General features: G+C 50.3%; 1 protein-coding gene across 1 annotated transcript; it reads left to right on the forward strand.

Annotated features, from left to right (window-relative positions):
* The first annotated feature begins 11,515 nt into the window (after positions 1 to 11,515).
* LOC134413860 (olfactory receptor 14J1-like) lies at positions 11,516 to 12,463 on the forward strand. Its single transcript, XM_063147901.1, has one exon. The coding sequence runs from the start codon at positions 11,531 to 11,533 to the stop codon at positions 12,461 to 12,463; it is 933 nt and encodes a 310-aa protein (XP_063003971.1). The 5' UTR covers positions 11,516 to 11,530.
* The last annotated feature ends 681 nt before the right edge of the window (positions 12,464 to 13,144 follow it).

Genomic DNA, 13,144 nt, shown 5'->3' on the forward strand with positions numbered 1-13,144 from the left:
CTAACTCTGGGATGGCACCCTGGAATGTCATGCAGCTGCACTGTGATGTCACAAGCCCAACTCTGAGATGCCACCCTATGATGTGATACAGCTGCTCTGTGATGTTACAGAAGACACTGTGATGCCACAATGTCACCATGTGATGTCAAAGTCAGTTCTGTGATGTCACAGCCTGTTTTGTGATGTCACACAGCCACCTGGTGATGTCACAACCCAATCTCTGATGCCACAGAGCCACCGTCTATGATGGCAGAATCTGCTCTATGACCTCACCTACTACTCTCTGACATCACAGCCAACTCTGTGATGTCACAACCCCCTCAGTGATGTCACAGAACCCTCAAGAATACAATTACATTGAAACACTGAAGTTTCTTTTACTTTGAAGAGATCCCTGTCAGGGACACAACTGAGAAAATGTCCCCAGGTTTCAGGTGGAGCAGAACACTGGAGACAGTGATGCCAGGTGGGGAGAAGCAAGGTAAAAGTGTCTCTGGTGCTGAGCACACCTGGATGTGTGTCAGGAATGCAAAGTGCCAAGGCCTGAGCCCCAGCCCCTGGCCAGGCAGATCCTGTCCCTCCCTCCTTGCTCAGGGCTCTTGCCGGGATGGGCACTGGCATGTGGGGATGTGCAATGCCAAGGGCAGGAGCATGGGGCGGCCCCTGCCAGGCTGCTGAGCAGGGACAAGGAGGCAATGAGGCCCCAGGCCTGCAAGGGTCACTTGTCTCCTGCTCCTGCCTCAGGCCCAGGGCCAGCAGTCATGGCCAAAGTGCTGCCCAATTTGGGTCTGCAGGGCTGTCTTGCAGTTGCTGCCCATCCCTGTGCCCTGTGCAGCCCAGGCTGTCCCACGGTGTCCCTGCCCTGCGCCTCTGTCCCTGCAGGCTGTCGGCATCCCCCGGCTGCCCCACCTGGCTGGGCCCTTCCTTTGCTGACAGCTCTGCCTCCTGCCTGCCTCTGCCTGCCCACACAAAGCCTTAGCCTTGATACCAAACGCTTAATTCAATTCAATACCAAAAGCTTAATTCAAAAGAGCAATTCAATTTTTACTGTGCCTATGAACTTTAAGCACAGGAATAAGGCATGCAGGGGCTGCTTTCCCAGCACAGATTGTTGGAATGCAAGAAGGCGGCTTTTGGCTCAAGAATGCAGTGATAGAAAAAAAGAAGGTCTGAAACTGGGAACTTGGGGTGGATTTTATGGTAATGGATAAATTGTAATACTCATTTAGTAACACTGATAGAATTACATGTCCACATAAGGTTAGGAGTTATCCCTCTCTAGACCTCAGGCCTGAATAAATGATACCCACTTAAATAGTAAATTTGTGTTAAGGAGTCTTATTCTGATATTTTGGAGATTTGGTGATGGTGGGGCCTCACAGGACCAAGGAGTCAGCTGTGACACTGAGCAAACTTATGGAACAAAGGGTCCATTGTGACACAGCAGAGCCCCATGGAACCAAAATCCATTTTGGCACATTGGGGCCACATTGAACCAATGGCCCATTGTGATACTGTGGATCCAAGGAGACCATTGTGACCCTGAGAAACCTCTTGGAACCAAGGGGCCATTGTGACACAGCAAGGCCTGGTGGAACCATGAGTCCAGATTGACACTATGGAACCTCACGGAACCAAGGTGACTGTGTTCAGTGGCAGAACCTCATGGAACAAAGAGACCATGGTGACACTGCAGAACCAAGGAGACTGCTGTGGGCAGTATGAACATTCATAGAACCAGAAATCCATTGTGACACAGCAAGGCCTCGTGGAACCAAGGGTCTGTTGTTAAACTGTGTGGCCTCGTGGAACCATGAGCCATTGTGACACAGTGTGGCCACATGGAACCAAGGGGCCACTGTGACACTGTGGATCCAAGGAGACCATTCTGACTGAGGAACCTCATGGAAGCAAGAATCCATTGCTACATTGTGGGGCCCTGTGGAACCAAGGGGATGACAGTGACTTTGGGGAGGCTCATGGAGCAATGGAGACTATTCTGACACTTTGGGACCCACTGAAACCAAGGAGCTATTACAGCATGGCAGGGCCTCATGGAATCAAGGGGACTGCAGTGAAAACTGTGGGCCTCCATGAGATGAAGGGTCCATGGAACCAAGGATACCATTGACACTCTGGGGCATCATGGAACCAAAGGTCCATTGTGACACAGCAGGGCCTCATGGAACCATGGAGGCCATTTTTACACTTTCAGGCCTTGTGAAACCAAAGGGCCACTGTGGCACTTGAGAACCTTGTGGAGCCAAGGGGACCACAGTGACACTGTGGGGCTCAGTGAAACCAATGGTCTGTTGTGACACTGCATGACCTTATGGAATCATGGAGACCAATGTGACACCAAAGACCTCACTGGACCAAGGGGCCATTGTGACCCTACAAGGCCTCATGGAAGCAAGGAACCATTGTGACACTATGGAGTCTTGAAGGCCAAGGGGCAGTTGTCACATTTTGTGGCGCCATCAAACCAAGGAGACTGCTGTCGGTAGTACAAAAGCTCATGGAACCAAAAGTCCATTTTGACACTGTGGGGCCTCATAGAACCATGGAGGCCATTATGACACTTGGGGACCCACTGGAACCAAGGGGTCATTGGGACACTGCAGGGCCTTGTATAACCAAGGCAACCACTCTGACACTGCAAGGTCTCATGGGAGCAAGTGGCACTTGTGACATTGGGGGGCTTCATGGAACCAATGAGATCATTCTTGCACTCTGAGTCCCCATGGAACCAAGGGGCCATTGTGACATCACAGGGCCTCATAGAACCAAGGCAACCACTGTGACACTGCAGGGACACATGGAAGCAAGGGACCAGTGTAACACATCCAGACCTGGTGGAACCAAGGAGCCATTGTGACCCTGAGGAACCCAGTAGAACCAAGGGACCATTTTGAGACTCTGTGACCTCATGGAACCAATGGGTCATTGTGGCATTGTGCAGCCCCATGGAAACAAGGGAACCATTTTGACACTGCAAGACCTCATGGAAGCAAGGAGCCATTGTGCCACTGTGGAGCCAAGGAGAGCATTGTTATATCACTGGGCCTCATGGAAACAAAGACCTGTTGTGATCCTACAGGGCCTCATGGAACCAAGGGGCCATCGTGATGCTGCAGGGCCCCAAGGATCCAAGAACATGGAACAGGTCTGTCTGGCTGGGACTCCTGGGGGCTGCCTGACTGGTTCTGCTGACCTTGACATGTTAAGGGTCACTTCTCATCAGGCCCTGAAACCCTGGAGTTCTGTGCTTTCCTTCCTGTGGGAAAGAACTGTCCTTCTCCTCCAGGAGTCCATGGCCAAAACTGGGATTCCTCCTCCAAATCTGATTATATCCAAGGATTATTCCCGCATGTTACCTGCCAGAACAGACAGCTCTGGCTGGCCTTGGCCTCTTGGGGGCCACCTCTCATCTGCCTTCAAAACACTGGGGGCTGTGCTTTTCTTCCCATGGAAAAAAAAAATCTTTCAAGTCCAGACCTCCATGGCCAAAATTGGGAATGCACCTCCAAAATTCCTTATATCCAAAGATAGCTCCCAGACAAAAGCTGCTAGGACTGTCCAAGTTCCCTTGGTTTCCTGAGGGCCAGCTCTCATCTGCCTTTGAAACGCTGGGGCTCTGTACTTTCCTTCCTATGGAAAAGAACTGTCCTTCTCATCCTGATGCCCCTAGACAAAAGTGGGGTTTGGTCTCCCAAATTTTGTCTCTCCAAGGACTCTTCCCTGACAACAGGTCTGGCTGCCTTGGCCTCCTTGGGGCCACCTCTTATCAGCATTTGAAACACTGGGGGTCTTCTCTTTCCTTCCTATGGAGAACTGTCATTCAAGTCCAGGAACCCATGGCTGAAATGGAATTCCACCCCCAAAACTCCCCATATATCCAAGGGTTGCTTTCAGACAAAAACTGCTAGGACAGACAGGTATAGCTTGCCTTGGCCTCTGGTGACTGCTTCTCATCTGCCTTCAAACCCTGGGCTTCTGTGGTTTCCTTCCTATAGAAAAGAACTGCCCCTCTTGTCCAGGCGCTCTTGGCCTCAGGCACTTGACCACTCTATAGGGATGTTGGGAAGGATGAATATTTGACACGAAAGTCTCACAGATATGTGTGCTTGGCAGAAAGAGTTTTGAATCTGGAATCTGAAGAAGGAATATAAATGAAAGCAAGTTTTGATACAAAAGAAAAGAATTACAGAGCCAGTCTTACTGGATAGCTAAGAAGGCAAAGTGTATGTTAGTTAGAAGGGTTTTTTATGACTTAGTGCAAAGGATAAGCCCACCTCAAACAAGATGTTTTTACCAAGCAGAAAGACAGCACAGGAAAACAAGTCAGCAAATGTTGCAAGCAGAAAAAAGATCTCAGAATTTTCCACTGCAAGAAAACTGGAAAACAACTTCTAGCTTAAACTGTAATGTACTAACTTTTAGGGATTGGAGAATAGTAACATGAATATGGTAATTACGTAAGTTATGATAGGCTATAGGCAAAAGTTATGGTATAGATTTATTCTTCTGTATTAGGATGCTCTGCAAGGAAAGTATATAATGCATTGTAACCAAAGTTAAAGGGTCTTCAGACTTGTCTGAAGATGGAGCTGACAGCTGTAGGCACAGGCTCTATCACCTGTGACCCTAGACTGCTGTAATATCTTGGATATAATAAACTGCATTTTGAAGAGCCATCTGGAGTCCCGCATCTCTCATTCCATCTCTTACTCTATGGAAACTTATGGACCCATGGGTCAGTTGTGACAATGCGGGTCCAAGGACACCACGGTGACACTAAAGAACCTCATGGAACCAAGGGGCCATTGTAACACTGTGGTGCCTCATGGAATCAAGGAGACCATTGTGAAACTTGGGGGCCCCAAGGAAGCAAGGGTCCATGGTGACCTTGTGGAGCCCATAGTGTCATAGAGGAGCCACTGTGACACAGCCAGGGCGCATGGAGCCGAGGGGCCGTGGTGACACATCAGGGCTTTGTGGAACCAGGAAGCCATTGTGACATTGCAAGGCCTCATGGAAGCACGGGGCCATTGTGACAGTACAGAAGCAAGGGGAACATTGTGACACTCCAGGGACTCATGGAACCAAGGAGACCATTGTGACACTGTGTGGTCCCATGAAACCAAGGGAACATGGAGTAGGTCTGGCTGGCTGAGCCTTCTGGGGACCACCTGACAGGTCCAGCTGCACTTGGCATGTCGATGGCTGCTTCTCATCTGCCTCTGAAACACTGGGGTTCTGGACTTTCCTTCCTAATGAAAAGAACTCTTCTTCCTGTCTAGGCACCCATGGCCAAAACGGAGATTCCACTTCCAAAAATGCCTTATGTGAAAGGATAACCCCTAGATGAAAGGTGACAGGAGAGACAGGTCTGGCTGGCTTGGCCTAAGGGTGGCCACCTCTCATCTTCTTCCAGAATACTTGGACTTCACGCTTTTCTTTCCTGAAGGAAAAAACCATCCATCTTGACCATGTGCCCATGGCCAAAATTGGTATTCCACCTCCAAAAGTCCATACATCCAAGGACTGCTCCTAAGTGAAAGCTGCCAGGACAGACAGGTCTGTCCTCTTGGAGAGGTCTTGGCCTCTTGGGGGCTGCATCTCACCTGCTTTCCAAACACTAGGGCTCGGTGCTTTCCTTCCAATGGAAAATAACTGTCCTTCTTCTCAAGGTGTCCATGGTCAAAATTGAGAATTCTCCTCCCAAATTCCATATATCCAAGAATTCCTCCAAGACAAAAGTTGCTAGGACAATCGGATCTGGCTGGCTTGGCCTCCTAGAAGCCACCTCTCTCCTCATCTGCCTTTGAAACACTTGGGCTCGCTGCTTTCCTTGCTTTGGAGAAGAACCGTCCTTCTTATCTACACAGAAATGGCCAAAATTGAGGCTCCACCTCCAAAAATTCCCTATATCCAAGGGTTGATTTCAGACAAAAGCTACCAGGATAGAAAGTCTGGCTAGCCTAGGCCTCTGATGGCTGCCTTTTATCTGCCTTTCAAACACCAGTGTTCCTTGCTTTCCTTCCTATGGAGAAGAACCGTCCTTCTCCTCTGGGTGTCCATGTCTGAAATTGGGATTCCACCTCTAAAGTTCTCTATATATAAGGGTTGCTCCCAGACAAAATCTGCCAGTGCTGTCAAGTCTGGCTGGCCTTGGCCTCTGGTGGCTGCCCCTGCAACACTGGAGCTGTGTTCTTTCCTTCCCATGGAGATCACTGGGACACTGTGGGGCCTCATGGAACCAAGAGGATCATTGTGGCACCACTGGAGCCCATGGAATCAAGGGGCCATGGTGACACAGTGGGGCTTCATGGAATCCAGAGACCATTATGACTCTGTGGGGCCTGATGGAACCATGGAGACCCTTCAGGGCCTCCTGTCACCAAGGGGGCATTATGACACCTCAGGGCCTCATGGAAGCAAGGCACCATTGGGACACTGTGGGGCCCCATGGAACCAAAGGAACATGGAACAGGTCTGGCTGGCTTGGCCTCCCAGGGGCCACCTGACAGGTCTGGCTGATGTGGGGATGTTATGGGCTGCCTCTCATCAGCTGAGAGTACTGGGGCTCTGTGCTTTCCTTGCTATGGAAAAGAATCGTCTGACTTTTCAGATACCCATTGCCAAAATAGGTACTTTTGCAAAAAATTTTCCTCTATGCAAGGTTATCTCTCAGAAAAAACTGCTTACTCTGGCTGGCCTTGGCCTCTGGTGGTCATCTCTTATCTGGCCCTGAAACACTGGGGCTCTCTTCTTTCATTCCTATGGAAAAGAACCGGCATTCTTCTCCAGGGACCATGGCCAAAATTTGGCCTCCCAAATTCCATATATCCAAGGATTGTTCCTAGACAAAAAAAAAAAAAAAAAACAGGACAAACAGGTCAGGCTGGCTCTGTCCTCTGGTGATTTTCTTAGATAATGAGCTGAATGTTTTCATTTGGAAACACCTTGGAGAGGGCACAGAGATCACTTAATAAGGGATTTTGAGGTCTTGGGCATATGACCACTACATATGGACAAAGGAGCTCTGTGCTCTGTGCCGTTGTGATGGTTTTGCATCATGGAAGTGATGTCCTTAGAAAAGCTGCAAGCAGCTTCCTCTGTGTCTTGAAAAAAATCAATCAGTAATAAGCTTTGAGAATTGACCATCTGTTCAACCACAAAGCAAACTGTGCACGCCTCTGCGAAGACGCGTGTTAAAGATGAGAAAGCCTGGGAGGGTCTCTTTCCCTTCTGGCTGGCAAAGAGGTAACAAGGATGACCCGGCCCCCGTCTCAGCCAGTCCGGGCTGGGTGGCTCCTGCTGTGGAGCCAGGCCCCTACCCAGGGACCCCGCCAGGCCCTATCGGGTGCCGGGCAGGGCAGAGGAGGCCGCAGGGCCAAGGCCGGGCCAGGCCATGGCTGCAGTTGTGACCATCTGGGCACTGCTGAGCCCTGCCCCGCCGCCAGCCCGGGCCCAGCCAGGATCCGCCGGGCCCCAGGAGCAGCCCCGGGTCAGGCCAACTCGGCCAAGATTCTGCCACCGTTGGAGTTCAGATGCAAGCCCCGGCAAGGGGAGGAGAAGCCATCGGCCCCCAGCCGTGCTGCTGCTGTGTTCTGGCCTGTCTGCTGAGATCCTGTCCCTCCCTACAGCGCAGCCCATCCTGACACAGCCCCAGTGCAGCCGCTGCAGAAACCTCCATCGTAAAATAGCTCCAGCAGCAAGCAGCGAGCCCAGCTGGGGTCACGGAACCATCTGCAGGCCCCGGGTGAGATATGAACTCTTTCAGTGCTTCCATCCTCCCTCGAGTGAGAGAAAAGGACAAAGTGCAGGCACATAGAGGAGCAACATGAAGATGCTGGGGTCAGTGAAGAGGAAGTTGAGTCCCAGATAGGAGGGATGAGGAGATGCCTTGATCTTGGGGCTGAAATCCTCTTGTGAAGTTATGGAGAAGGATGTAATTGATACATCAGACTCTCTTTTTCCCTATAATGCATTGAAAAGTACGGGGAGATGACTTGTTCAGAATTGCCTCTGTGGCAGCAGCTCTCTGGCCACAGAGAGAAACAACTTTCCCAGGCATCATGGTGGGAAAGTCTGTAAGAAGATCAGTGAAAAGAATGAGAAACAATTCTTATCTTCACTAGCTGAACCTAGTATTGTGAACATGTGGAATGTGTTATGGAGATTTACCAATGGGTGGTTTCTTAAATAGCCAATGGTGATGGTATTTGGATTGGAGGACCAATTAGGACCACCTGTGGTGAACTAGACTATACAAGTATGGGTTTCTTAATAAAGATTATTGTCAGCCTTCTGTGAATCATGGAGTCAAAGTCTATTAATACCTGGCCGTGGGCCCTTGACGTGAAAGGCCCCCATGCTAATGTCAGCAAATGCTGAAGTAGCTGTGATCCCATGAGAAGTTTGAACAAGGAAAGAGAGCAGAGTGATGAGACCCTGTGCCCTCAGGGACAGAAGAAGATCTCTGTTCCCAGAGATGAAGATGATTTCAGAAATAATGAAGAGAACCTTGCTCTTAAACAGTTCATCTTTCAACAAACACCCCATAAGCTGACATGGCCCATAAACGCAGCTGGGGGAAAAGATGTGAAAAAATGGGAGGTACTTCAGAATTGCAGATTTTCTGGATGGCTGCTATTCATGGAAATTGAGAGCCATGAGAGAACAGTTTTCTTATGGAGAAGTCTCCATAGCATGAAAGATAGACTCCGCTCCCTAAAGGAAATGAAGAAAACTATTCTAGAGGTGGTAAACTGACTGGAAATTTTAGGGTTTCTCTCCTTATATTGTCAATAAGAAAGAAAAGGTTGTAGGGAGAGGAGAAGTGTTCTCAAAGTTTTCTGATTCTGATTCCTATTGTTCTTTTAATTGCTAGTATTAACATTGCGTTATCCCCTTAAATACTCTTTCTTTTAGTTACTATTATGAATTTTTCTTTATACCCTTTAAAAGTTTTGAGCCTACTTTGCCTTCCTCCAAATTCTACCTCACAGCAGATACTGAGTAAGTATATTCTAGTGAGTGCACCAGTAATGAGCCGACACTGAACCCATCATAGTAATTAAAACATTTGCAAAGAAATATCAAAAAATACTACAAAAAAGTTCCTGATGAACTGCTCCAGACAAGAAGGAAATCAAGGCAGAGCCATGGTTTGTCAGGACTTCCTTGATCCTAATGGGCCCTGTAGTGCCTTTGGAGCTGAGCACTGGAACCTCAGGGCCTGAGAGGAGATGGCACAAACCTTTCCAGGAGTCAAAGTCAGAAGAAAATGTCTCAAGGCATTACTGGGTCCCACTGAGGTCCATACCCTACACAGGCTCCACATGGATTTATAGGAAGAGAGAATTATACGCCAGGATGGCACAAAAACCTCTTGGACACTCAGTGTGGAAAGGAAAATCCAAAGTACCTTAAAAACCTTGAGTATCTCAAAGCATTAATGAGCCCCACTGAATGTCACTACAGAGCTCTCAAGGGACTCATTAAAGCAAATAATTGGGACCATGATTGTACAAAGTTCTAACAGAGTCTGTATCAAACTGGAAATACCAAGTACCTTAAAATAACTGAAGTACCCTGAAGCATAAATGGCCCACTAAGTGTCATTACAGATTAAGGCTCTCAAGGGACTCATTAAAAGAGATATTGGAGGCTGGAACTGCACAATCTTTTTCGTAGTCTGTATCAACAGGGAAACACCAAGCAGTTTAAAAAACTGAAGTACCCTAAAGTATTAATGAGCCCCACAGAGTGTTGTTACTGACAAAGCCTCTCCAGGGACTAATTAAAGCAGATAATTGTAGGCCATGATTATTGCACAAACCTCTTAGAGACTCCAAGGCAAAAGCCAAACCCAAAGTCCTTTGAAAAACCTGCAATCCTTGCAGGGAGAATGAAGGAGCCCCCAGAGACATTCCTGACCCAGGCTCCCCAGGGACTTCTTCCAGCAGATCCTTGAGGCCACTGGGATGTGGGCTAGGGAGGGATACTGAGGGCAGGACAAGGTGCTGACAGTGCCCAGCCTGGCTGGAGCTGTGGCAGGAGGCCCCAGTGCCTCAGGACAAGGTGTCTCCTCCCAGCCCTTGGTGGCACAGACCCTACTGCTGTGCCCCAGGGCACCAAGACGTGGCTTTTCTTGTCGCCACCTGTCATCACTGCCTGCAGTTCTCTGCTCTGCCTGGGGCCTGGGGACACTTTCTCAGTCGTGTCCCTCAGTGGGACCCATTAAAAGTGCAAGAAAGTTTGGAGTTGGATTCTGACTTGGAGTTCTGAAGAGGTTTCTTCAGCTCCCTCTAAGGGACTGATGTTCAGGGCCTGAGCACAAAGCCCCAGAGGCTCGTTAAAGTCCTTGTGCTGCGTCTGTGCTGCTGAGCTGGGCTGGGCTCCTAGCACAGAGGCAGCTCCTGGTAACCAAGAAGAGCTTCAAAAGCACATTTCTCTTGATGAGCAGCTCTTCTGCCAGCCCAGCAGGGCTGGAGCTCTGCCTGCAGCCACCCTGAGCACAGCACAGAGGCACAGAGAGCTTCAATCAGTCAGGGCTGGGAAGGTGCTGAGAAATGCCTGGGGCAGAATCACTGCCAGCCCTTGGCACAGGAATCTCTGGCTGAAGGACAATGCAGCTGCAGCTCCTGGAGCCATCACCTAAACCTGGAACATTCCAATGCCTACAGACCCTGTGAGTACATTCTCTGATTATCTCTCGTGCAGAGCAGCCAAGGGTGCCCAGGGCTGTCCTGCAGAGCAGGGTCCTGCATCCCAGGGCACTGTGCTGGGGCAGGGACTGTGCTGCCTGCCAGGGACAGCTCTCAGCCAGCCCTGGCAGCTCCTCCCAGCACTGGGGGACAAGGTCTGGGTGGAAGGAGACAGCTGGTAAGGCTTGGAAGCGTTCTCCTTGTGTGGTGATGATGCTGCATTGTCCAGGACTGCTCCCATCCCGGCATTTAACGGCAGAACATTTCCAAGTAGATTATACAGGGAGCATAGCAAGGCAGGGGCAGCAGGAAAGGGGAAGTCCTGAAATTTTATTCTATTGTTTTGGGTTACCTGAATGGGAAATTGACCATAGATATTCATTTTAGTTCAGCTTGAGGCGAATAATAAAAAATATTATCTCTGATCTAAACAAATCAGGCAGTGACAGAAATCAGCACAGGGCCCCTCCCAGGCAGCATCAGTGTCACTATTCCAACCTCCTCAGGGTTTCTCTGAAGTTGCCATCAGAGCCTGCAGAGCCGGAGCTGCCCCTGGGCAGTGTCTGAACTGAGAGGGGTCTGCAGAGCAGAGCTGAGCCCCCAGGGCTGGGCTGGGCTCTGGCAGCACCGGCAAGGCCAAGCCCTGGGCACAGGGAAGCAGCTGCTGGCAGGGACAGCTCCGGACAGCAGAGCCCTGTGCAGGAAGTGGGGGGAAAGTGCCCCCAAGCTATGCTGGGATATTCAAAATACTCTCCAAACACAGCTATTCCATGATTTCTTTTGTTACAGATCCCCACGCCAAGGCACAGCAAATGTCCAACAGCAGCTCCATCAGCCACTTCCTCCTGCTGGCATTGGCAGACACGCGGCAGCTGCAGCTCCTGCACTTCTGCCTCTTGCTGGGCATCTCCCTGGCTGCCCTCCTGGGCAATGGCCTCATCATCAGCGCCGTAGCCTGTGGCCACCACCTGCACATGCCCATGTTCTTCTTCCTACTCAACCTGGCCATCAGCGACCTGGGCTCCATCTGCACCACTGTCCCTAAAGCCATGCACAATTCCCTCTGGGACACCAGGAACATCTCCTACTCAGGATGTGCTGCTCAGCTCTTTTTCTTTCTGTTCTTCATTGGAGCTGCGTACTATCTCCTGACCATCATGTGCTATGACCGCTATGTGTCCATCTGCAAACCCCTGCACTACGGGACCCTCCTGGGCAGCAGAGCTTGTGCCCACATGGCAGCAGCTGCCTGGGCCAGTGCCTTTCTCAATGCTCTCATTCACACCACCAGTACATTTTCCCTGCCCCTGTGCCATGGCAATGCCCTGAGGCAGTTCTTTTGTGCAATCCCACAGATCCTCAAGCTCTCCTGCTCTAAATCCTACCTCAGGGAACTTGGGTTTCTTGCTGTTACTGCCTGTTTATCATTTGGTTGTTTTGTATTCATTGTTTTCTCCTATGTGCAGATTTTCAGGGCTGTGCTAAGGATCCCCTCTGAACAGGGACGGCATAAAGCCTTTTCCACCTGCCTCCCTCACTTAGCTGTTCTCACCCTGTTCATTAGCACTAGCATGTTTGCTCACCTGAGGCCCCCCTCCATGTCCTCCCCATCCCTGGATCTGGCCCTGTCAGTTCTGTACTCGGTTGTGCCTCCAGCCGTGAACCCTCTCATCTACAGCCTGAGGAACCAGGTGCTCAAGGCTGCAGTGTGGACACTGATGACTGGATGCTTTCAGAAACATTAAACTGCTGGCAAATGTCTTCAAATCACTTATAATAAAAGTCACCTTTCATACTTCTTGTTTGGTTGGTTGTGGGTGTTTTCTTTTCGTTTACTGTTTTCATATTGTCCACACAGAAATGTCATTCTTTGTGCCATTTCTCATGTTGTTTCTCTCCACCTTCCCTATGGTCACAGACTGTGTCAATGAGAGGCTGGTTTCCTTGAGGCTTTACAGGAACTAAAGGATCTCCCAGCAGAGTTTTCACCAGAGATGCCCTTTTGTTGCCTTCTCTGGATCTGCAGCAGCAATGTCTGTGTGCAGAGCTGGGGGCAGATCAGTGCTGGCCCAGCAGCTGTCCCCAGCAGCAGCAGCTGTTGGTGCTGCCAGTACTGCTGCCGTGGCCCTGCCCAGCTGCTCCGGTGGGCCTGGTGTTGCTGTAGGGCCTGATTGCTCTCAGGGCCGGGCACAGTCCTAGGGGTGGCAGTGCCGGGGCTGCAGCAGGGACAGGCCATGGGCACTGCTGGAGCAGCGCTGACACCTCAGGCCAGGCCCTGGAGGCTCCAGGCTCCATGCCCAGGCTCTCTCAAGAATGCGCCCAGGCCAATGCTCAGCACAGAAAAGCCCCCTGAGCAGCCCCAGGCTGGCCGTGTTGCCCGATTGATAAATGACACAAAACTCGGATAAGTTTTGTGGGTGCTTTAT

This window comes from Melospiza melodia, unplaced genomic scaffold (assembly GCF_035770615.1).
Source record: "Melospiza melodia melodia isolate bMelMel2 unplaced genomic scaffold, bMelMel2.pri scaffold_54, whole genome shotgun sequence".
Classification (NCBI taxonomy): Eukaryota; Metazoa; Chordata; class Aves; order Passeriformes; family Passerellidae; genus Melospiza; species Melospiza melodia.